Raw genomic sequence first — 26,937 nt, forward strand, 5'->3', positions numbered from 1 at the left:
TGTTTAGTCATTTAAGGTTTGCTGTAAGCAAATTAAATGATGGCACTCATGGGAACACAGCAGGAATAGAGACAGAGTTTTTAAAAGATGTAACTGTTTCTATGATTCTGAATTGACAGTATTTTTACCAAAATCAGTTCAAGCAAGGGCATTACCTTCGAGGAACATTGTGAGGATATGGAATGACAATTAGCTGGGAATTTGGAATGATTGCAGTCCACTCTTGTTTTCGTACAGACTGAAAAAAGAATGTTAAGAACATTTAACATCTAGTATACTTTAAAAACAATTATTAGATTAAATCGAAGATGGCGGCATAGGAAGACACTGGGCTCACCTCGTCCTGCTGATCGCTTCGATTCCACCCACATCTGCCTAAATAACCCAGAAAACTTCCAGAAGACTAGTCGAACAGACTCTCCAGAGCCAAGCGTAGACAAGAGGCCCATGGAAGAGGGTAGGAAGGGCAGAGAGGCAGTGCGTGCTACACGGACTGGTAGGAGGGAGCTGGGGCGGTGGAGGGGCAGCCCACCTGGCAAGGCAGAGCCCCCGAAGTCTGGCTTGCAAAAGCAGAGGGGCCGGACCCTATGAGTTCTGACAGCCAGTGGGACTTACCATCTGGAATGTCAAAAGTCAACAGCTCTGCTCTCAGAGAGCAGGGAGGGCAAGAGGACACTGGAAGGGAGAGTTGTTGAGCCCCAGAACACAGAGCTCAGCTTGGCGGGAGACAAAGGCACTGGGAAGTGCCATTTCCCTCTCCCATCTCCCAGCTGAAATTCCAAAGGGAACCAGTTCCCCTCACCAAACTTGCTTGCACTGTGCAAATGCCCAACGCTGTTCTTCTGTGGATCCACGCCTCTGACGGGCCTACCTCCCTCCCCATGCTGCAGGGTTTCTCCCACAGGGGACCACCCATGGCAAACCTAGCTAAGCCTGCCCCTCCCGCCCCTGTGCACCTTGAAGATCCACCCCGGCTAATACGCCCTTGGCCATATCCCATTGAAGCAGCAGCACAAGCCTGGCAGTGTGCAAGTAGCCCAGACAGGGGCCACACCACTCCACAGTGAGTCCTGCCCTTGGGAGAAGGGAAGGTAAGGTACACACCAGTATGACTGTGGCCCCAGCGGTGAGCTGGGGACAGACATCGGGTCTGACTGCGGCCTCGCCCACCACACAAGTTACTCCTGATAGCACAAGAAGTGGCCTATAGTTTGGAGTTACCACAGGGACTACCCAAAATAACAAAACGGAAGAACTCTCCTCAAAAGAAGGTCCAGGAAGTAGCGACAGCTAATGAATTAATCAAAACTGATTTAAACAATATAATGGAATAAGAATTTATAATAATGGTCATAAAATTAATCACTGGGCTTGAAGAAAGCATAGAGGCCATCAGAGAATCTATTGCTACAGAGATGAATTAAAAAATGCTATAAATGAGGTGAAAAATAAATGGAGGCGGCCATAGCACGGATTGAAGAGGCAGAGGAGAGAATAGGTGAATTAGAAGATAAAATTATGGAAAAAGAGGAAGCTGAGAAAAAGAGAGATAAAAAAATCCAGGAGTATGAGGGGAGAATTAGAGAACTAAGTGATGCAATGAAACGGAACAATATCCATATCATGGGAATTCCAGAAGGAGGAAAGAGAAAAAGGGGCTGAAGGTGTACTTGAACAAATCATAGCTGAGACCTTCTCTGATCTGGGGAAGGAAAAAGGCATTGAAATCAAAGAGGCACAGAAAACCCCCTTCAGACGTAACTTGAATTGATCATCTGCACGACATATCAGAGTGAAACTGGCAAAATACAAGGATAAAGAGAAAATTCTGAAAGCAGCTAGGGATAAATAGGCTCTAACTTACAAAGGTAGACACATAATAGTAGTAGCAGACCAATCTACTGAAACTTGGCAGGCCAGAAAGGAATGGCAGGAAATCTTCAATATGATGAACAGAAAAAAAAAAAAAAAAGAAAGAAAGCAGCCAAGAATCCTTTATCCAGCAAGCCTGTCATTCAGAATAGAAGGACAGATAAAGATTTCCCCAAACAAACAAAAACTGAAGGAATTCATCACCACTAAACCAGCCCCAAAAGAGATCCTAAGGGGGATTCTGTGAGTGAAATGTTGCAAGGACCACAAAGGACCAGAGACATCACTACAAGCATGAAACCTACAGACATCACAATGACTCTAAACCCATATCTTTCTATAATAACACTGAATGTAAATGGACTGAATGCTCCAACCAAAAGATATAGGGTGTCAGAATGGACAAAAAAAAACAAGACCCATCTATTTGCTGTCGATAAGAGATTCATTTTAGACCTGAGGACACCCTCAGATTGAAAGTGAGGGGATGGAGAACTATCTATCATGCTACTGGAAGTCAAAAGAAAGCTGGAGTAGCCATACTTATATCAGACAAACTAGACTTTAAATTAAAAGTAAAAAGAGATGAAGAAGGGCATTATATAATAATCACAGGGTCTATCCATCAGGAAGAGCTAACAATTGTAAATCTATGTTCCGAATAAGGAGGCCCCAAATGTGTAAAACAATCACAAACATGAGCAACCTTATTGATAAGAATGTGGTAATTGCAGGGGACTTTAATACCCCACTTACAGCAATGGATAGATCATCTAGACACATGGTCAATAAAGAAACAATAGCCCTGAATGATACATTGGATCAGATGGACTTGACAGATATATTTAGAACTCTGCATCCCAAAGCAACAAAATATACTTTCTTCTTGAGTGCACACGGAACATTCTCCAAGATAGATCACATACGGGGTCACAAAACAGCCCTTCATAAGTATACAAGAATTGAGATCATACCATGCACACTTTCAGACCACGATGCTATGAAATTTGAAATCAACCACAGGAAAAAGTCTGGAAAACCTCCAAAAGCATGGAGGTTAAAGAACACCCTACTAAAGAATGAATGGGTCAACCAGGCAATTAGAGAAGAAATTAAAAAATATGTGGAAACAAACGAAAATGAAAATACAACAATCCAAATGCTTTGGGATGCAGCGAAGGCAGTCCTGAGAGGAAAATACATTGCAATCCAGGCCTATCTCAAGAAACAAGAAAAATCCCAAATAGAAAATCTAACAGCACACCTAAAGGAAATAGAAGCAGAACAGCAAAGACACCCAAACCCAGCAGAAGAAGAGAAATAATAAAGATCAGAGCAGAATTAAACAATATAGAATCTAAAAAAACTGTAGAGCAGATCAATGAAAGCAAGAGTTGGCTTTTTGAAAAAATAAAATTGATAAACCTCTAGGCAGGCTTCTCAAAAAGGGAGACGACCCAAATTGATAAAATCACGAATGAAAATGGAATTATTACAACCAATCCCTCAGAAATACAAGCAATTATTAGGGAATACTATGAAAAACTATATGCCAACAAACTGGACAACCTGGAAGAAATGGAGAAATTCCTAAGCACCCACACAGTTCCAAAACTCAAACAGGAAGAAATAGAACACTTGAACGGACCCATAACCAGCAAGAAATGGAATCAGTTATCAAAACTCTCCCAACAAAGAAGAGTCCAGGACCAGATGGCTTCCCTGGGGAATTCTAACAGACATTTAAAGCAGAGATAATACCTATCCTTCTCAAGCTGTTCCAAAAAATGGAAAGGGAAGAAAACTTCCAGACTCACTCCATGAAGCCAGCATTCCTTTGATTCCCAAACCAGACAAAGACTCAGCAAAAAAGAGAACTACAGGCCAATATCCCTGATGAATATGGATGCAAAAATCCTCAATAAGACACTAGCAAATCGAATTCAACAGCATATAAAAAGAATTATTCACCATGATCAAGTGGGATTCATTCCTGGGATGCAGGGCTGGTTCAACATTTGCAAATCAATCAATGTGATACATCACATTAATAAAAGAAAACATAAGAACCATATGATCCTGTCAATCGATGCAGAAAAAGCATTTGACAAAATACAGCATCCTCTCTTAATAAAAACCCTCGAGAAAGTCGGCATAGAAGGAACATACTTAAACATCATAAAGCCATTTATGAAAGCCCACAGCTTAAATCATCCTCAATGGGGAAAAACTGAGAGCTTTCTCCCTGAGATCAGGAACACAACAGGGATGTCCACTCTCACCGCTGTTGTTTCACATAGTGTTGGAAGTGCTAGCATCAGCAATCAGACAACAAAAGGAAATCAAAGGCATCAAAATTGGCAAAGATGAAGTCAAGCTTTCACTTTTTGCAGATGACATGATACTATATATGGAAAACCCAACAGACTCCACCGAAAGTCTGCTAGAAGTGATACATGAATTCAGCAAAGTCGCAGGATACAAAATTAATGTACAGAAATCAGTTGCATTCCTTTACACTAACAATGAAGCAACAGAAAGACAAAGAAACCGATCCCATTTACAACTGAACTAAGAATCACAAAGATCTGTATGCTGAAAACTATAGAAAACTTATGAAGGAAATCGAAGAAGATACAATGAAATGGAAAAATATTCCATGCTCATGGATTAGAAGAATAAATATTGTTTGAATGTCAATACTACCCAAAGCAATCTACACATTCAATGCAATCCCAATCAAAATTGCACCAGCATTCTTATCGAAGCTAGAACAAGCAATCCTAAAATTTGTATGGAACCACAAAAGACCCTGAATAGCCAAAGTAATATTGAAAAAGACCAAAGTGGGAGGCATCCCAATCCCAGACTTTAGCCCTACTACAAAGCTGTAATCATCAAGGCAGCATGGTATTGGCACAAAAACAGACACATAGACATATGGAATAGAATAGAGACTCCAGAATTGGGCCCACAAAAGTACGGCCAAGTAATATTTGACAAAGCAGGAAAGAATATCCAATGGAAAAAAGACAGTCTCTTTAACAAATGGTGCTGGGAGAAGTGGACAGCAACATGCAGTAGAATTAAACTAGACCACTTTCTTACACCATACACAAAAATAAACTCAAAATGGATGAAGGACCTGAATGTGAGACAGGAAACCATCAAAACCCTAGAGTAGAAAGCAGGAAAAAAACCTCTCTGACCTCAGCCGCAGCAATTTCTTACTTGACACATCTCCAAAGGCAAGGGAATTAAAAGCAAAAATGAACTATTGGGACCTCATGAGATAAAAGGCTTCTGCACCGCAAAGTAAACAATCAACAAAACTAAAAGGCAACCAACGGAATGGGAAAAGATATTTGCAAATGACATATCGGACAAAGGGCTAGTATCCAAAATCTATAAAGACCTCACCAAACTCCTCACCCAAAAAACAAATAATCCAGTGAAGAAATGGGCAGAAGAAATGAATAGACACTTCTCTAAAGAAGACATCCAGATGGCCAACAGGCACATGAAAAGATACTCAATGTCGCTTCTCATCGGGAAATACAAATCAAAACCACACTCAGATACCACCTCACGCCAGTCAGAGTGGCTAAAATGAACAAATAAGGAGACTATAGATGCTGGCGAGGATGTGGAGAAATGGGAACCCTCTTGCAGTGTTGGTGGGAATGCAAACTGGTGCAGCTGCTCTGGAAGAGTGTGGAGGTTCCTCAAAAAATTAAAAATAGACCTACCCTATGACCCAGCAATAGCACTGCTAGGAATTTACCCAAGGGATACAGGAGTGCTGATGCATAGGTGCACTTGTACCCCAATGTTTATAGCAGCACTTTCAACAATAGCCAAATTACGGAAAGAGCCTAAATGTCCATCAACTGATTAATTGATAAAGAAATGTTAGTTTATATATGCAATGGAATACTATTTGGCAATAAGAAAGAATGAAATATGGCCTTTTGTACAATGTGGATGCAACTGGAAAGTGTTATGTTAAGTGAAATAAGTCATACAGAGAAAGCAGATACCATATATTTTCACTCTTATGTGGATCCTGAGAAACTTAACAGAAGCCCATGGGGGAGGGGAAGGGGAAAAAAAAGTTAGAGAGGTAGGGAGCCAAACCATAAGAGACTTTTAAAAGTAGAATAAACTGAGGGTTGATGGGGGGTGGAAGGGAGGGGAAAGTGGGTGATGGGCATTGGGGGGGCACCTGTTGGGATGAGCACTGGCTATTGTATGGAAACCAATTTGACAATAAATTTCATATTAAAAAAACCCAAAAACCAAAAAAACCCCAATTATTATTATAAATAATTAAGGAAAAAGCTTAAGTGCTCCTTGATTAACTGAAATCCTATGTATGGATTAAGCTAAACTGATATATAATAAGCACCAAATAGGGCTCCTGTGCCCTGGTGGCAATTTTTTTTTTTTTTATCTTTTGAAGGATTATATTTCTGTCTCACAGATTTAATAATTCAACAAATACTTATTCAACAGTGTAGCAGGCATTGTTCAAAGTGCTATGTACAAATGCTGCTTGAAGCTAAAATTCGAGTGGAGGTGGAGTATGACAAACAAAATAAAATACATATTATGTTAGATATTCAAGATGAAGAAAAAAAGGAGAAAAGAGGGATAGGGGGTCATGAGGTTTATGAGAGAGATGCTAGAAAACTATATCTTCTAATTATGACGTGTTCTATGTAAGGCAAGTTTAGATAGATCACTATTTCTTTTTCTTAAGTCATTATGTCTATTTTTCTACATCTCTTTAAAGAGATTAAAAAAGTTTGAATTATTTGAATTCAAATATTCAAATTGTTGAATTCAAATACTAAATAGTGAATGTTAAAACACAGATTCATTGTAAACAAAATAAATTTTTACTTACCTTCTCTCCAGATGGACGGGGAATGCCAACATAAAGATGATCAAGAAAATTTGCACTTCGACCTAAACCAAGTACATTGTATGGTAGTTGGAGAGCTAAATGTGCTGACTGGCTGAGTTGTCCAGCTACATTTATTAAAAAAAAAAAAAAGCATCTTTGTAAACATTGCTCTTATCAAACATTAAAATGATAAAAATGTTAATAATTTAGGTGCCAGAACTTAATTCTTTAAGGATAAAAATGTGAAATGAAATGTCTCGATTATTAACATTACTGATTCACTTTTCAAAGAAAGCAGGTTTATTGAGATATAATTCACATACCATAAACATCACCAACTTAAAATGTGTAGTTAGTGTTTTTGAGTATATTAAAAATGTTGTTGAACTATAACCACAAATTTTAGAACATTTTCATCACCCAAAAAGAAATCCCATACCCATTAGAAGTTACTCCTATTTCTAACCTTTACTCTTTCAGCTATGGGTAATCACTAATCAGTTTCTCTATAGATTTGCCTCTTCTAGAGATTCATATAAATACAATCATACAATGTGTGGTCTTTTTATGAATAATGCTGCTGTGTGAACATTCACATACAAGTCTTTGTGTCAACTAGTTTTCCAAAATGGCCACAGCATTCTATATTCTGTATTCCCACCAATAATGTATGAAGGTTCCAAGTTTTCCACATCCTTGCTAATGCTTCCTCTGTCTTTTTGATCATAGCCATCCCAGTGGTTGTGAAGTGGTATTTCTCATTGTGGCTTTTTTTGCATTTACCTAATGCCTAATGATGCTGAGCTGCTTTTCAAGTGTTATTGGCTATTTATGTAGCTTCCTTTTCTGTTAAGGTTGGTAATAGTATCCTCTTTCATTATGGACTTTAGCAATTTGAGTCTTCTCTTTTTTTTTTTTTTTTGTCAGTCTAGCTAAAGGTTTGTAAATTTTGTTAATCTTAAAAAAATCTTTCAATTGGTTTTCTTTATGTTTTTCTTCCCTTCTTATTTTCTCTCATTTCTTGGCTTCTGCTTGCTTTGGGCTTAGTTTCCTTTTCCTTGGCTAATTCCTTCCTTTTCCTTCCTTCCTTCCTTCCTTCCTTCCTTCCTTCCTTCCTTCCAGTTTATTTACTTATTTTGAGAGAGAGAGAGAGAGAGAGAGAGAGAGAGAGAGAGAGAGAGAGAGATAGCACACAAGCAGGGGAGGAGCAGAGAGAGAGAGAACCCCAAGCAGGCTCTGCACCACCAGCACGGAGCCTCATGTGGGGCTCGAACTCATGAACTGTGTGAGGTCATGACCTGAGCTGAAACCAAAAGTCAGATGCGTAACAGACTGAGCCACCCCAGGTGCCCCAGGTAGTTTCTTAAGGTGGTTATCAGTTTCATATTTTTCCTATTCCTTAATATAGGCACTTACATCAATAAATTTTCCTCTAAGAACTGGTTTAGCTGCAGCCTATATATTTTGGTATGTTGTGTTTGTGTTTTCATGCACCTAAGTATTTTCTAGTTTCCCTTGTGATTTATTTGACCTATTGGTTTTTTAGGAGTCTGTTGTTTAATTTCCACATATTTGTGAATTTTCAAATTATTATTGATTTCTAATAGCATCCCATTGTAGTTAGGGAACATACCTAGGATGATTTCAATTCTTTTAAATTTATTGAGGCTTGTTTTATGACCTAGCATATGGTCAGTCTATTTTGGAGAATGTTCCATGTGCGTTTGGGAAGAATGCATATTCTGCTGTTGTTGGGTGGAGTGTTCTGTACAGTTCTGTTAGGTTTTGTTGGTTTGTAGTGTCATTTTCTCTTTCCTTAACAATCTTATGCCTGATTTGATCCATTATTGAAAGTGCAGTATTAAAGTCTCCAATAATTTATTTTGAATTATCAATTTCTGTCCTCAATTCTTCATGTATTTGGGGTGCTCTGTAGTTAGGTGCCTATGTCTTTATAGTTCTTATAGCTTCCTTATGGATTACCCTTTTTATGGTCATTATAAAACGTCCTTCTTTGTCTCTAGTAACAATTTTTGTCTTAAAGTCCAGTTTAGTCTGATACTAGAATGGCCACTCCAGCTCTCTTTTGGTTACTTTTTGCATGGCATAATTTCCCCCATCTTTTTACTTTCAAGTTATTTGTATCTTTTTTAAAAAAGATATTATTTTTTAAAGTAATCTGTATACCCAGTGTGGGGCTCAAGCTTACAATCCTGAGATTGAGAGTCACTGAGCCAGACAGGCACCCCCCCCTCCCCAAACTTATTTGTATCTTTGAACCTAAAGTGTCTTTTGTAGATGGCACATAATTGAGTCATATATTATCCATTCTACCAATCTCTGCCTTTTGATAGGAGTGTTTATTCCAATTACACTTAGTTTGGTTGCTGATAAGGCAGGATTTATGTCTCCCATTTACTATTAGTTTTGTACATGTTTTATGTCTTTTGAATTAAAGGCACTACTACTTTGTTAAATTATTTTAGTATACTATTTTAATTCCCTAGTTATTTCTTTTATAGTTTTTGAATTATTTTCTTCATGGTTGCCATAGAGATTACAATTAACATATTAATTAACTTAATTCCTAGTGCATATAACAACTTTGCTCCAGTATAGCTATTGTCCTCCCCTTTCCTTTGTGCTCTTATTATATGTTATATTTTTATACATAATCAGCTCATCAACACAGATTTACATGATTACTTTATGCACTTTTAAGTCAGATAGGAAATAAGAGACATTACCATATTTTCTATTTATCTATAGTCTTACTGGTGTTTTTACTTAATTGTGTGGATTTGAATTACTGTCTAGTTGTCCTCTAAGCTCAGCCTGAAGGGCTCCCTTTAGCATTTCTTTTAGGGCTGGCCTGGTAGTGATGAATTGTCTGTTTAAAAAAAATTTTTTTTAATCTTTATTTTAGAGAGATTAAGAGGGAGAGAGAGAGAGAAACAGAGAGAGAGAAACAGAGAGAGAGAGAGAGAGAGAGAGAGGGAGGGAGAGAGAGAGAGAGAGAGAGGGAGAGAATCTCAAGCAGGCTCCACATTCAGTACAGAGCCCAATGCAGGGGCTTGATCCCACAATCATGGGATCAAGACTTGAGCAGAAAACAAAAGTTGGACACTCAACTGACTGAGCCACCCAGGTGCCCCTGAATTGTCTGTTTTGTTTATCTAGGAATGTCTAAATTTCTTCATTTTTGAAGAATCGTTTTGCCACATATAGAATTCTTCACTGACAGTCCCCCCCCACCCCCACCTTTAGCATATATCCTCCTCCTCTGGCCTCTATGGTGTTTGTTGATAAGTCAGCTGTTGATCTTATTGAGGCTCTCATATATGTGATAAGTAGCATCTCTCTTGCTGCTATCAATAGAATTTTTGTCTTGTTGACAGTTTGACTATGCGTGGATCTCTTCTTAGAATTTGCTGGGCTTCTTATATGTGCATATTAATGCTTTTCATCAAATTTAGGTGCTTTTGGCCATTATTGCTTCAGATATTTATTTTGCCCCTTTCTTTTTCTCTTTTCCTTTTATGAATCCCCTTATACATATGTTGGTATGCTTGATGGTGGGTCCATAGGTCTCTGAGTTTTTTTTTTTTTCTTCTATAACTCAGGCTGTATATACTTCCTGTATACAGAAATTAGTATTCAAGTTTGATCCTATTCAAGTTTGCTTATTCTTTTGTCAACTCAAATCTGTTGAGTCCTCTGCTGAATTTTTCTCTTTAATTTCCATTTCCAGAATTTCTATTTGATTTTTAAGATGATCTTTATCTCCTTATTTCCATTTTCTATTTACTGAGACATAGTTGTCATATTTATCCCTAATTCTTCAATCCTGGCTTCTTTTAGTTCTTTCAACATATTTATAATACCAACTTTATAGATTCTGTCAACTATGTCCAATATCTTTGGGTACATTTTCTGTTATTTTATTTTATTTTTTTAAAAATGTGTTTGTGGCATAATTTCCTGTTTCTTTGCATGTCATATAATTTTTGGTTGAAAGTGGATTTCTTAGATAATATAATGACTGTGGTATCAACCATCTCCTTTCAAGGATTTGTTGGTTTTTCTTTGTTGGTGGCGCTCATTTGTTCAGTGAGTTTCCTGGATGAATTCTATAGATCCTTCATTCCCTGCCACAAAGTTATTTTATTTTCTTATTTTTAAAGTTTTTATCTTAAGCCTGGCTTCCTAGGGGATATACTTGAGTCAGCAATGACTGGTCACAAGATTTCTTTAAATATCTTGTCTATATGTCTTCCACACTTTGGGGGATTTGTGTGTGGAAGTATTCCTTCAAACTTCAGGCAGTTTACAGATTAATTTTATCTTTCATGCATTGCTTAAGCAGGGCCACAAGGTAGTATTTGAATGAGGTAGTTTTATTTCTAGGCATGTTCACAGCCATATAGATCCCTATGAAAATATTGGAGTTTTTCAAAGTCATTTTGTTCCTCAAGATTTCCTTTTATACATTGAACAGGTTCTTGTTTCACTACATTTGAAATCATAGGCCTAGGTAGCTTAGATTTTGCCAGCAGATGATTGTTCTTTTTGGTAATGCCCCAGGGATAGGGCTTTTTAAAATTTTTAAAATAAATTTTATTTTTTACTGCTGGGCTGAACTCTGAGTCAAATCAAACAGCCCCCAAATCCTGAGAATGGGGATTTTCCAAGGAGTTGCTAGTTTAGATAAAATATGGACAGTGCTATGGGGATCGGAATTTTAATGGAGCTCCAAAGGTCAGTCCTGTCCACTGACTGTGAGGCTGCTAGCTTTTCCTTGCTGCTGTACTGCTCAGTAGAGAAGGTAGTTCAGATGGGAATAGCCTGAAGTAAAAGTGCCACAGATCCTGCTGTCTTAGTGAGGATTAGTAGGTCTTCTTGGATACATACAGACACACTCCATTCTATAGCTTTGGTTAATTTCTTAAATTCTGAAGTGGTTGATACTAGTTGTTTGGCCAGTATTTTTATTTCGCTTTTTGGGGAGAGCAGGTTCATGTAGTCCTCACACTGGCATTCCAAAAGTCAATCTCTCCCTATGAGTATATATATTTGCTAGGTGTTTGTTACATAATTAAGCTGAACATTTAAACACTAAGACTGGGGTGCCTGTGTGGCTCAGTATGTTAAGTGGCTGACCTTGGCTGAGGTCATGATCTCGTGGTTCCCATGTCAAGCCCCATGTTGGGCTCTGTGCAGACAGCTCAGAGCTTGGAGCCTGCTTCGAATTCTATGTTTCCCTCTCTCTCTACCCCTCCTCCACTAGTGTTGTCTATCTCTAAAAATATAAAAATTAAAAAAAAATAAAGGATAAGACTAATATCTAAAAATTTTAATATTTAGTGGGACTCTCTTAACATCACTAACATTACCTAGAAATATGAAATAATTTGAAAGTATACATGATTTATTATATAGTTCTTATGTTAGAAATAGAAATGTATAATGGAAAGAGTGAACTTACGTATAGGCATTTAAAAAAGGTTAATGTATATAAAATTGTAAAGCAATATAATGAATTGCAAATTAGAAGAATTAGTCTGCCTTATGGAGTTATGCTTATTGAATGAGAATGCTTAAAAGTATCTTGCCCTGCCTGGTAAACACTAAATACAGGTTAGCTGTATTTGTTAAGATAAAATTTATTATTACATGGTTGAAGTAAAAATCAAATATGTATGGATTTTGCTACAGTACCAGCAAAGACTGACTTAATAGACATCAAACTACTCACATAAATTATTTTCCTATAATTACCTTGCTGTAAAGAACCAAAAATAAGAACATTTATCAAGAGTACTCTGTTAATAACATAAATTACAAATTAAAAGAGTATGTTTAGTAAGAAAACATGTGGCATGTGGGTGGGTCAGTTGGTTAAGCAGCTGACTTTGGATCATGTCATGATCTCGCGGTTCATGAATCTGAGACCTGCATTGGGCTCTTTGCTGACAGCTCAGAGACTGGAGCCTGCTTCAGATTCTGTGTCTCCCTCACTCTCTGCCCCTCCCCCCCCAACACTCTCGCTCTCAAAAATAAAGCAATAAAAAATTGTTAAAAAAAATAAGGAAACTTGAAAACTATTAAAAATAATTAGCATAAAATTATCCAAAATCTCAAAATGAAGACATAATTATTATATTTTAACATACTTTCAATCATGTAATTTTTTTCCCTAGGTATATGCATGCACAGATAAACACATTAGCATAGTTTGGTATTGTTGCTTTTCACTCAGTATTATTTTATGAATATTTTTTCATGTTATTAAAATTCTTTAAAAATAGGTAAGCAGAAAGATCATTGTAAAACTGAAATCCCATTAAGAGAAAACCAAAGTAACAGTTAAAAGACATTTATTATTATAAATGCCTTTAAAAATTATTTTTTCTAAAATCTACACAGACATGATCAAAAACATAATTTTAAGCAAAAATGAACTACTGGGACCTCATCAAACTAAACTAAACTAAACTAAACTAAACTAAACTAAACTAAACTTCTGCACAGAGAAGGAAACAATCAGCAAAACTAAAAGGCAACCAACAGAATGGAAGAAGATATTTGCAAATGACATATCAGATAAAGAGTTAGTATCCAAAATCTGTAAAGAACTTATCAAACTCAACACCTAAAAACCATAATCCAGTGAAGAAATGGGCAAAAGACATGAATAGACACTTCTCTCTTCTCCAGAGAAGACACTCAGATGGCTAATAGACACATGAAAAAATGCTCCAAATCACTCATCGACATACAAATTAAAACCACAATGAGATACTACTTTATACCTGTCAGAATGGCTAACATTAACAACTCAGGCAACAACAGATGTTGGTGAGGATGTGGAGAAAGAGGATCTCTTTTGCATTGTTGGTGGGAATGCAAGCTGGTGCAGCCACTCTGGAAAACAGTATGGAGGTTCCTCAAAAAGCTAAAAATAGAACTACCCCATGACCCAGCAATTGCACTACTAGGCATTTATCCAAGGGATACAGGTATGCTGTTTTGAAGGGACACATGCACCCCCATGTTTATGGCAGCACTATCAACAATAGTCAAAGTATGGAAAGAGCCCAAATGCCTATCAATGGATGAATGGATAAAGAAGATGTGGTATATATATACAATGGAGTATTACTTGGCAATCAAAAATAATGAAACCTTGCCATTTGCAACTATGTGGATGGAACTGGAGGGTATTATGCTAAGTGAAGTTAGTCAGTCAGAGAAAGACAAAAATCATATGACTTCATTCATATGACGACTTTAAGAGACAAAATAGATGAACATAAGGGAAGGGAAACTAATACAAAAACAGGGAGAGGGACAAAACAGAAGAGACTTATAAATATGGAGAAAAAAACTGAGGGTTACTGGAGGAGTTATGGGAGGGGATTGGGCTAAATGGGTAAGGGGCACTAAGGAATCTACTCCTGAAATCATTGTTGCACTATATGGTAACTAATTTGGATGTAAATTTTTAAAAATAAAAAATAAAATAAAAAAAATTCCAGTTAACATACAGTGTAATATTAGTCACTCTACTTAAAAAAAATCTTAGTAAAGCAGTATCTTGAAAATATTTATCAACATATGGAAGTCAACTTTTTTCATGAAGAGTGAAAAAGACAATGATTAAGACTCATCACATGAAGACTCTTTTTTGAAGTAAACAGAATGACATCTTGTAATAACTTTATAATTCCTTTCATATATATTTCTCTTTGGGATTACATTACTCAGTGAAACTAGCAAGAAAGGGAAAGATGAAAATCTTAAGACACTCCAAAGTTAATTTCTCAAGATTTCACTGGTAGTCTGTGTTAGAGTCAGCCCACGAATATACTTAAAAATTTTTGTTTAATGTTTATTTGTTATTTTAGAGAGAGAGAGAGAGAGAGAGCAAGCGAATGTGAGCAGGGGAGGGGCAGAGAGAGAGGGAGATACAGAATCCAAAGCAGGCTCCAGACTCTGAGCTGTCAGCATAGAGCCTAATGTGGGGCTCTGAGATTATTACCTGAGCTGAAGTAGGATGCTTAACCGACTGAGTATACTTTTAACTTCCTATTAGTATTCTCTTCACTACATGAGATTGCCTTGGTGATGAATTCAAGACCATTGCATTACACAAAAATCCAATTCATTTTCCTTCAAAACTAACTTAATGACATGTATGATTACTGCTTTTGTTTAAGTGTCCTCTCTGCCAGTTTGTAAATCTTGTAAAAAATTCTTAAAAGCTATGTGAAGAGCTAATGGAGGATAAGAACATGAACTGTGGATGTAACTTTGTATTTGCTGTCCATTGCCTTAACAAAGATAGAAAATACATTGCTGTGACATGATGTGTCAACTTATAAGCTTAGAGACTTATAAAACAATGCTATGTTACCATATGTATACTTTAAAAAAAGAAAAAAGAGGAATGTTAAAAAAGACCATAATTTTATTCCCTACATTAATTCTCTAATATCATCATTTTAAAAATCTACTGTTGGAGAGGGAGGAGCCAAGATGGTGGAACAGCATGGAGGTTTTTTTTGTGTCTCAAGTCCATGAAATACAGCCAGATCAACACTAAACCATCCGGCACACCTAGAAAACTGATTTGAGGATTAACACAACAATCTGCACAACCTGAACCACAGAACTCGGCAGGTATGCGGCACAGAGAGGTGAACTGGGTGAGAGAGAAACCACGGAGGGCAGGGAGCTATTTTTGCTTGTGGAGAGAGGATAGAAACAGGGGGAGAGTATTGGAAACCCCCCTCCCCCCAAAAAAAAGCAGCTGGAGAGAAAGTAGAAAAGTGGAAACAGCCACAGGGACTGAACTAAAAAGGGACAAAAGAGAAAGGAGAGTGTTTAAAATCCACTGAGACTCTATAAACAGGGGGAGCACAGCGTCTGAAACTCCACAGCTTGATACCTGGTGGTGCTCTGCTGGGAAGGAAGAATCCCCAGGAGCAGAGTGAGGTCCAGGAGTCCTTGAGCCACAGGGGAGAGGTGGTTCCCCAGTGGGGAGGAAATCTGGTATAGGCTGTGTGGCCCCCCCACAGGCAAATGTGCCAGTAGACCCTGGAGAACAACCACATTTGCTGGTACTGGAACAAGATCGTTGAGGGTAAAGACTGGTGCCAGATGTGTGTTGAGATTTTACATGATCCCTGAAACACTGCTGCTACGTGATCATGTGAACATATTCTGGGGTGGGCTGGCAATCAGCCGTAGTCTCTGGGCATTGGCAACAAACAGCATGGTCCCAGGAACATTCCTGGGTGTGGCTGGCACCTGGCCATTGCTTGGTGAGATCCTCCCCAGAAGGTCTGCGCAGGACAAAGCCACAGTCCCTCAGAAGTGAGGGGTTGGGAAACACAGTCACATCTGAAATAAAACTCAGGAGGGAGGCACCGCCTGGCAAAATGATGGCTTGGTCACAGACAGTGTAGAATCAGGGAGTGGATGGAAGCCAGAGACAAAGGATGGGTGTGTGATTGCTGATCTGGGAGAACAGAGTTCCGATACTAGAAACTGGATATCTGGGTGACACCATTTTCAGCCCTCCCGCGCATGCGCATACACATCTACAAGCACCACAGCAATCCATTCCAGTAAGCTATGCAGCGCCACCTAGTGGAGAACAGACCCCTTACACTACGCCCTGCCCAACTGGGCCAACCTTGCTTTCAGGAACACAAGTCTCTCTGCCTGCTTAGTTTACGGACTATACTTGCTTCATAGTTTCACTTCTAGGGGAAAATGATGTAATTTCAATCGTATTTCAGTCTGTTCACTGGTCCATCTATTTAATTTTACTTTTCTTTTGTTTTTCTTTTTTGTTTCTTGAATACAGAAAGAGAAAAAATTTATTTTCATTTTCAATTTTTATTAAAAATATTTTTTTCTCCTGTATTTTTCACTTTCTTGTAAATTTTTCAAATTCTATTTTACTTCCATCATTTCCTTTTATTCTATTTCTTTTTTTTAAAAATTTTTTTTTAAGTTTATTTATTTTTGAGACAGAGACAGAGCATGAATGGGGGAGGGTCAGAGAGAGAGGGAGACACAGAATTGGAAGCAGGCTCCAGGCTCTGAGCGGTCAGCCCAGAGCCCAACGCGGGGCTCGAACTCACGGACCGCAAGATTGTGACCTGAGCCGAAGTCGGACGCTTAACCGACTGAGCCACCCAGGTGCCCCATCATTTTATTCTATTTCAATGTATTCAGTTTTTCAAATTTTCAAATGTTTTCCTTTTTTTCTTTTTCCCTTTTTTCTCTAATCTGTCAAGCTCCTTTCAACAACCAGACCAAAACACACCTAGGATCTAGCATCATTTATTTGATTCTTTTATGTGTATGTGTTGGTTTTCATCTTTTAATTTTAATTTTTTTGCTTTATTAATTCTTTTCTTCTTTCGAAATGATGAAATGAAGGAATTTACCCAAAAAATAAAGAGCAGGTAGAAATGACAGCCAGGGACTTAACACAGATACAAGCAAGATGTCTGAACCAGAATTTAGAATCATGATAATAAGAATACTAACTGGGGTCAAAAATAGATTAGAATCCCTCTCTGTGGAGATAAAAGAAGTAAAAGCTAGTCAGGATGAAATAAAAAAATGCTATAACTGAACTGCAATCTCAAATGCATGCCATGGTGGCAAGGATGGATGAGACAGAGCAGCAAATCAGCGATATAGAGGACAAACTTATGGAGAATAATGAAGCAGAAAAAAAGAGGTAGACTAAGGCAAAAGAGCACAATTTAAGAATTAGAGAAATCAGTGACTCATTAAAAAGGAACAACATCAGAATCATAGGGGTTCCAGAAGAGGAAGAGAGAGAAAACAGGGTAGAAGGGTAATGTGAGGAAATCATAGCAGAAAACTTTCCTAACCTGGGAAAAGACACAGACATCAAAATCCAGGATGCACAAGGGACTCCCATTAAATATTACAAAAACTTATCATCAACAAGGCATATCATAGTCAAATTCACAAAATACTCAGGCAAGGAAAGAATCATGAAAGCAACAAGGAAAAAACAGTGCTTAACCTACAAGGGAAGACAGATCAGGTTTGAACCAGACCTATTCAGAGAAACCTGGTAGGCCAGAAAGGAGTAGCAGGATATATTCAATGTGCTGAATCGGAAACTATGGAGCCAAGAATACTTTATCCAAGAATTCTTTATAATTCAAAATAGAAGGAGAGATTAAAAGTTTTTCAGACAAAGAAAAATTACAGGAGTTTGTGACCACTAAATCAGCCCTGCAAGAAATTTTATGGGGGACTCTCTCAGGGGAGAAAAGACAGAAAAACAAAAACAGACCAAAAGCAACAAAGACTAGAAAGGACCAGAGAACACCATCAGAAACTCCCAACTCTACAGGCACACATACATATATACTATGGAGTATTACTTGACAATCAAAAAGAATGAAATCTTGCCATTTGCAACTATGTGGATGGAACTAGAGGGTATTATACTAAGTGAAATTAGTCAGAGAAAGACAAATATCATATGACTTCACTCATATGAGGACTTTAAGATAAAAAACAGATGAACATAAGGGAAGGGAAGCAAGAATAATATAAAAACAGGGAGGGGGACAAAACATAGGAGACTCTTAAATATGGAGAAGAAACAGAGGGTTGCTGGAGGGGTTGTGGGAAGGGGGATGGGCTAAATGGGTAAGGGGCATTAAGGAATCTATTCCTGAAATCATTGTTGCTCTTTATGCTAACTTGGATGTAAATTAAAAAAAAAAAATTAAAAAAAATCTATTGTTGGAGATGATGGATTTCTCTTTATTTTTCACTATTACATTAAACTGATAAGAATAGAGCCAAAAGACCAAGAAGTGATTAGTCTTTCACCATTGTAAATAATTCTTTAGTGAATATCTCTGCACATCAATATTTGTCTGCATGCAGATTAGTTTTTTATATTCCTATATGTGGAATACTGGATCATGGAGTAGAACGTTCATTAGATAAAAAACAGTCTCTTCAACAAAGTGCGGTGGGACACCTGGATAATGATACAAAAAAGAAAACCCGATTTCTAAAATGAGGTTGTATCTACTAGTTTTCAATGAAAGCACCTATTACACTCCATTTCATTATTTTTTTTTTTTTAGGGTGAAATTCACATAATGTACAATTAACTACTTTAAAGTATAAAAATTAGGTGGTCTTTAGTATATTCACAATGTTGTGCAACCACCAGCTTTCTCTAGTCTCCAAACATTTCATCACCCCATAAATATAACCATACTCATTAAGTAAAAACTCCCCATTCCCTTCTCCTCTCGTAACCTCTAATCTGCTCTCAGTCTCATGTATCATATAAAAGGAATCATACAACACGTTACCATTTGTGTCTGGCTTCTTGCACGTAGTTTAATGTTTTCAAGACCTATATAAATTGTAGCAATTATCAGTACTTTACTCCTTTTAATGGCTGAATAATATTCCTTGTATGTATATACTTTATTTAGCCATTCATCCACTGATAGACATTTGGATTAATATGTACATTAATGTACAAATATCAATTTGAGACCCAGCTTTCAGTTCTTTTGGGGTATATACTCAGAACTAGAACTCCTCAGTTATGTAAGTCTGTATTTCTACTTACTTGGACTGGTAACCCTGTAGTTACAGTACTTTCCCTCCCTCATATATACACAGTCTGCCAAGAAGTCAAATATATGTATGTCCACAATGCAAACACATTTCTAACTTCATTGCTGTCACCTTGATCCAAGCTACATATCATCTCTGGCCTGAATTATTTTAATTGTTTTCTATTTGGTTTCTTTGCTTTAGCTGTTGTTCTTCCTATTGTTACTACTTCACTCAGAATAAAGATTTGTCCTACCTAGTTTACATTCCCCACTCCTCATTTAACTCCGTTTCACCTTCTACTCCTTAATCTCCCTTCCTTCTTTTCTAAGACACTGGTCTTTTCAGTTTCTTGGAAATTACAGGAATGCTTATACCTTCCAGGCTTGACACTGGCTTTCTCCTTTGTCAAGAATATTCTTCAAAAGAATAATAACTTTTCAAAAGAATAATAATATTCAAAATAATAATATTCAAAATTCAAATATTCAAAATTCATATTTTCAAAAAAATATTCTTATTTAAAAGAATAATATAACTTTATGTCTAACTCTCTTATCTCCTTCAAATCTTTGTTCAAATTGACCCTTTCTCAGAGAGGCCCACTTTGGCCACTCTACACAAAATTGATCCTGGCTTTATTTTCTCCTGCCCCACAGTTCTTATCACTTCCTAACAACTAAATAGTGTTAAATATATTACTTAATTATGTTTATTACCTCTCTCCCCCTACTAGGATGTAATCTCCATGAGGGGTAAATTTTAGGTCTGTTTTATTTATTTCCATATTAGAAGAGACTAGAACAGGCTAGACATACATTAGGCACTCAGTACATATGTGCTCAACAAGTGAATGAATACATGAAGGAAATTTTACCCTCCAAATACATCAGACCTGAGTCTTGTAATGTACTCCCTGCTCAAAAATACTATGTCAGTTTATATCACATAGATAACCGGTACAGAAAGATTGTCTACCTAAAGGTAAATACATAAAATGCATTTGTGATACTCCAGCCATCAGATTCAAATGCCTGCAGGTTCTTTTATGCCTGCATCATAATTGGACTTTCAAAAAACAGTTCAAACAGACATTTATGTAATTAAAAAATTAACAGTTTTTAAAGTTGATTCGTTTTTATTCTCCAGGAGAATATTATACTGACATGCAATTCTGACTGGCAATTCTGAATGCCACTGTAAAATAGATTATGCTGTAATTTAAAATTCTGAATTAAGTAAGAAGGTAGGACAGGAGATAAATTTCACTTGGTTTTGAGGCCAAGTGAATATTGGCCAAGTGAATATTGAAGCCAACTTCATTGTTTAAGAGTACTAGATATTAACTTTTATCATAACTGTAGCTTTGATATCTTAAATAATGTATATATGCTGACATAAGAGGTGGGAAGAGTGGAAGGGAAAAGTCACTAGCTGAAGGGGGGAAAAACCACTGAAATTTTATCTTTCTTGGTGTGTGTGTGTGTGTGTGTGTGTGTGTGTGTGTGTGTGTGTGTCTGTGTGTCTGTGTGATTCTGAGTCAAAAGGACATTGAATTCTATCTCCCTGCAAGGGTTTAAGCCACAGGGAATTGGCATCTAACAGTAATGTGTGTAACTCCTCTGGCACTGCCCTGGCTTGAGGAAAAATAGCATCTCTATAAAAATGAGATAAAAGAACACATTCAAACACCCAAATTTTTATGCAACTTTGGAGAAAAATATGCCTCTTCTTGGGAGAGGAATTGTTCTGAGAAGTATTCATTATCTCAGATGGATGGCTCTGAAACAATAGTACATTGACATCAATTAAAATGGAGATGAAGAACACCAAGAAAGGACAAAATATGAAAATTAAATACACTCTGTAAGCAATAAGAATTAACAGCTATTAAATGTGTCTGATTTGGGGCACCTGGGTGGCTTGGTCGGTTGAGCGCCTGACTTCGGCTCAGGTCATGATCTCATGGTCTGTGAGTTCAAGCCCTGCGTTGGGCTCTGTGCTGACAGCTCAGAGCCTGGAGCCTCCTTCAGATTCTGTGTCTCCTTCTCTCTCTGCCCCCACCCCTCCACTCTCTGTCTGTCTCTCTCTCTCTCTCTCAAAGATAAATAGACATTAAAAAAATGTGCCCAATATGCCAAAAACCGTGGCAAGTGCTTCTTGTATGTTATTTGTTAACAATAATTGCATGTGAATAGGTACTATTATCTCTACTTTATCGTGAGGAAATCAAGAGGTTAAGCAATTTGACTAAATGGTGGAGGTAGGGCTTTATTTTTGGCAGCCTAATTCCAAATCCCACACCCTTCATCATCACCTATGATCTTATTTTCAGTTGAAAAAGAAGTGTGATGTTTGTCTTACTGCTCTATAAAAAGGGTTTCTAATGACACAGAATAACCTCCTCCAATGACATTTGATCTTTTACTTTTTGGATCTATATAGTATTTGTGATATCCCAGGATATGGTCTGGGAATCTGTTTGTTGTTCCAGTTAACATGACATTTGTTAAGTTTTGTAAACCCAGGCTGTAAGGCCATATTTAATGGTTGTGGCATGTGGGCTTTGTGATGTTCTGGCTTTTTAAGGAATTCTGGGAGATGAGGCTGGTGTATTTTGTTGATCTTCTACAACAGGCACCAACTTGCTCAAGAGTTTAATCCAATTATATCCATGCAGGATTCGATTATGAAAAAGACTGTGCTCTGGATATGGATTAGCCCTTGATCTACACTAGAATAAACTCAGGTTCTCTGGCTCACTCAAGACAGTTAAAAGGGCAGAGTGAAAATTTTAGGACTAGTTTCATTGCTTATAGGGGGATTATAAAAAGAAATATCATCATATTTTTGTGTCATGTGGTATGCATGATAAATTCTATTTTCCTATAAGAATTATGGAGATTCTAAGAATTAGTAAATTCTATTTCCTATAACAAGGAAATATATTCTCCTATATGAGAATATCAGGTAGGGGACAATGTTTCTCTACAAGGAAAACCTGTAATGTTGAGAAATTGGATAATAACATGAGTGGTCAAGGTTAAGAAAAATGAAGGTAAGATTTTTAAAGAAAAATATGCTTCTAAATAGATTTAATATATTTTTATTTTTTTTATTAACGTTTAGTTTTTTTTGAGACAGAGAGAGACAGAGCATGAACGGGGGAGGGTCAGAGAGAGAGGGAGACACAGAATCCGAAACAGGCTCCAGGCTCTGAGCTGTCAGCACGGAGCCCGATGCAGGGCTCGAACTCACAGACTATGAGATCATGACCTGAGCCGAAGTTGGACGCTCAACCGACTAAGCCACCCAGGCGCCCCAATAGATTTAATATTAACTCTATTTCATTATATAGGAACTCTTCTATAAATTATTTGGCCAGCAGTGTTTCCTCTTACTCATTGGTATGTACTCTTTAATGGCCTGTTTCCAATTGTCTAGCTGCTTAAGAGAATCATGCTTTTGGTATAATGTCACTCTATCTTGAGTCTTTCCACTGTTAAGTAAGAGATGTTCCTTTAATCAATATGTTCTCTGTTCATTAGGTGATGTAGATATACCATCTCTTCCTGGCAGGGCAAAGAGATGGAGAAAGGGACTGTTCCAGGTACTGATGTTTTTTTTCCCCCCTCATAACAAAGTTGTCAAGAATGATTAGGATTCTATAAAAATCAGTGGATTTAAAGTCTTGATAAATGGTAAAATTAAAAATTAAAAAATACATTATCACTTGCTTTCCCTTGCTGCTGGTATATTTTAACAGCTAACAGAATAAGTTTCTGATATAGGTAATAAAATATTACTGGCTAAAATAGTTATCACAGTCCCTGGTATGTAAATGACAGCCTGAGGTAAAAATTTGTATTATTTCATATGATAAGTTTCGTTGTAAAATTTACCAAATCAGATATCCTAGCCAGAAAGTCTAGCAGTTAAGAAAACAAGTGCTAAAATGGATTAAAATAGTGATGATTTTTAAAATACTTGTTTGAATCTTTTATTCTTTAAAAAATTTAAAAAAAAAATTTTTTTTTTTTTTTTTTGAGAGATATAGATAGAGCACAAGGCAGGTAGGGCAGAGGGAGAGACAGGGAGACACAGAATCTGAAGTTGGCTCCAGGCTCAAAGTCGGCTCTGTCTGCACAGAACCCAATGCGGGGTTTGAACTCACAGAACCATGAGATCATGACCTGAGCTGAAGTTGGATGCTTAACTGACTGAGTCACTCAGGCGTCCCTCTTTTATTCTTTTTTTTAAAATTCCAGTAGAATTAACATACAGTGCTATAGTAGTTTCAGGTGTACAATATAATGATTCAACACTTCCATACAACACCTGGTACTCATCATGATAAGTGTACTTTTAATCCCCATCACCTATTTCCCCGGTCCTCCCCACCCCCCACCACTGCTAACCCTCTGGTAACCACTAGTTTGTTCTCTATAGTTAAGAGTCAAAACAGTGATGATTTTTAACATTTAAATTCATTGCTGAAGTGTTTAGCCAGCTATAGGGAGAGATAGCTAATTCCTAAATACAGAACACAGTTAATTATGAAAAAGCTACTTGTTGTCAACAGTCTACACTTACCTGTATTTCTCAATACCATACTATAATCTGACACCAGAATTTGAAGTTGTATAAAAAGAAGACACAATAGATTTGGAAGGTAAGGAGAAATTTTGGAGAGAAATTTTGGAGAGAATAATAAAGTATTGATATTTCATTTTAAAAATTGGGTACATTTCAGCCTTAGTCACTTGACATTTAAAACATTTACCAAATTGGAGCTTAACTTCTTATTTTTGTTTTAAAATTCATTGATTTTAATTAAATGGATGGCTACCCACACAGAAAAAAAGAAATGAAGCAGTTTTTTTTTTTCTTGATGGTAAAACCTCCTACTGGATTATATGACTAAAGCACATCATTTTATTGAACTTTGGGAAAAATCTAGTTTCCAGTAAGTGGATGTTCACTAATCACCAAGTTTGTGACTGCCTGGAGAAGCACCTTAACCAATGTATGGTCAAATTACAAATCTGAGACGTGTTAATTTAATGTCACTATATGCATATTCCCGTTTTTTAATAGTCCAATTTAGTAATCAGCTTAAGAATAAGAAATAGCCTGTCTTCATAGGAAGGCATAAATCCAAGCAGAGTAAGTTGTTAATACCTTTTAAAAAGTATGTGATGTTACTAAGGTGCTCTAGAATGTGGATGTAGAAGAAACATCCTGCATTATCTTAAGTGAATAGTATATGGACATTTGTGAGGTTACATGCTCAAATGCTAAATTCCTGGATTTCAGAAGTTAAAGGAGTACAGCTATGGAAAAATTCTTTAAAGAACTGTTGGCCTCTTTTCCTGGTAGTTGATGGGTGACTTATAATGGAGAGTGATGGAATCCACTGACATTTGACTGTTATTCCTTTGGAGTATTTTGAATTATATCTGAACTCAGCTTCTAGATAACCGACAAGGATAAAGTGATAAAATACGTGGGAGAACCTCCTACTAGATTGAAAATAGCTCCATGAAAAGAGGTGCTGAGGTGTTTTCAGTCTAGTGATGTATTCCTTTTTATGCCCTATTTCTAGGGTATAGCATAGTGGCTGACACCTAACAGGCACTTGGTAAATATCTGTTGTACTGAGCGGAAGATCTGGTAGTAAATAATAAAGTCTAATTTGTATAATTGTTTAACTTCAGGTTTTCCTGAGGTCTTACACAATACACCATATCAATGATTACTGTTGAAGACATTCATTTTGCAGAGAACAAAAAAAGGGCATTGGGGGGGGGAGGCAAAATGGGTGATGGGCAGTGAGGAGGGCACTTGTTGGGATGAGCACTGTGTATTGTATGTAAGCGATGAATCATGGGAATGTATTCCCAAAGCCAAGGGCACACTGTTTACACTCTATGATAGCTAACTTGACAATACATTATATTAAAAAAAGACATTCATTTTAATAATAACCTGACATCAGCTTAACAACTGGCACTTGAACGAATGTATTCCTTAACACAGGAGGCTTGTGATGTGGTATTATGGAAAGCACATAGGATTTGAAGACCAAAGATGGTGTTTTAACACTGCTTTGTTTGATTTTTAGAAAGTTCCTGGACTTCTCTAAGACTTAATGTGTCTATTTATTCCCAAAACATATGTTGAATGCATACTATATATGCCTTTTACACAGAGATGAAAAAGAGACAAACCCTGACCTGGAAATCCTTAAAGATATAACTGAAAAATATAACTTGAATGTTTCTTCATTCTTAAAATTAGAATTACAATACCACTTATTCATGGACTTGGTGAAGTAATTACCACACTGGTACGTAATTTTTTTTTTTTAACATTTATTTATTTTTGAGACAGGGAGAGACAGCATGAACGGGGGAGGGTCAGAGAGAGAGGGAAACACAGAATCTGAAACAGGCTCCAGGCTCTGAGCTGTCAGCACAGAGCCTGACGCGGAGCTCGAACCCATGGACTGCGAGATCATGACCTGAGCTGAAGTCAGTCAGATGCTCAACCGACTGAGCCACCCGGGCGCCCCGTAATTTTTAATGGTAGATAAAAGTGCTTTGGAAACTGTAAAGCACTATACACATGTTAGCTGTTATTTATTATATAATCATTCTTCCTAGTTTTTGTTTTTCTTAGGTTAAATTCAACTTCCTAGTCCTGAAAAATAGTGTAACACCAATTTTTCTTGGAAGTTCTTTTAATTTGTCTTTTGTAATAAATCAGGAAGCTTGGAAATCTGGTTCAAACTTCGTGTCAACCTGCTTCCCAATTATAAATTGAGAATATCGTTTTAACTTTCCTTTTTGTTAAATTGATATATAATTCACATGCCCCAATGTCCACCACTTTAACGTGTACAATTCAGTGGTTTCCAGTATAGTCGCAAGGTTATATAACTGTCACCACTAATTCCAGGACATTTTCATCACTACAAAAAAGGAACCCTGACCTTGCAGTCATTTCCCATTTTTTCCTTCCCCGAGTCTCTAGTAAGCCTTGGTCCCTTTCTATCTCTATGGATTTCCCTATTCTAGATCTTTTATAAATGGAATTGTATAATATGCAGTCTTTTGTGAGTGACTTCTTTCACTGAGAATGTTTTACAAGGTTCATCCATGTTATAGTATGAATCATGTTTTTATGGCTGGATAATGTTCCACTGTATGGATATGCCACATTTTGTTTACCCATTTATTAAAGGGCATTTGGTTCATTTATACTTTTTAGCTATTATGATAATGCTATGAACATTCATATACAAGTTTTTGCATGACTTACATTTTCTATTCTCTTGGGAATATTATTCCAAGGAGTGGAATTAATGGTTCAAATGATAAGTCTGTACTTAACTTTTTTAGGAACTGAGTAGTTTGACTTTGATAACTGTTTTTCTACAGTTTAATGCTCATAGCATCTAATGAAGGAATGATAAAAACCACAGCCAATGCATGTAAAAAATA

General features: G+C 37.0%; 1 protein-coding gene across 1 annotated transcript in view; it reads right to left on the reverse strand.

Annotated features, from left to right (window-relative positions):
• Positions 1–26,937, reverse strand: part of ITFG1 (integrin alpha FG-GAP repeat containing 1) — a 343,424-nt gene that overhangs the window by 8,196 nt on the left and 308,291 nt on the right. The window contains exons 15-16 of the mRNA XM_060651941.3: positions 6,782–6,906; positions 156–238 (exon numbers count right to left, since the gene is read on the reverse strand). Of these exons, the coding sequence (XP_060507924.1) occupies positions 156–238; positions 6,782–6,906 (208 nt within the window). The remainder of the gene's footprint in view (positions 1–155; positions 239–6,781; positions 6,907–26,937) is intronic.

This window comes from Panthera onca, chromosome E2 (assembly GCF_046562875.1).
Source record: "Panthera onca isolate mPanOnc1 chromosome E2, mPanOnc1 haplotype 2, whole genome shotgun sequence".
Classification (NCBI taxonomy): Eukaryota; Metazoa; Chordata; class Mammalia; order Carnivora; family Felidae; genus Panthera; species Panthera onca.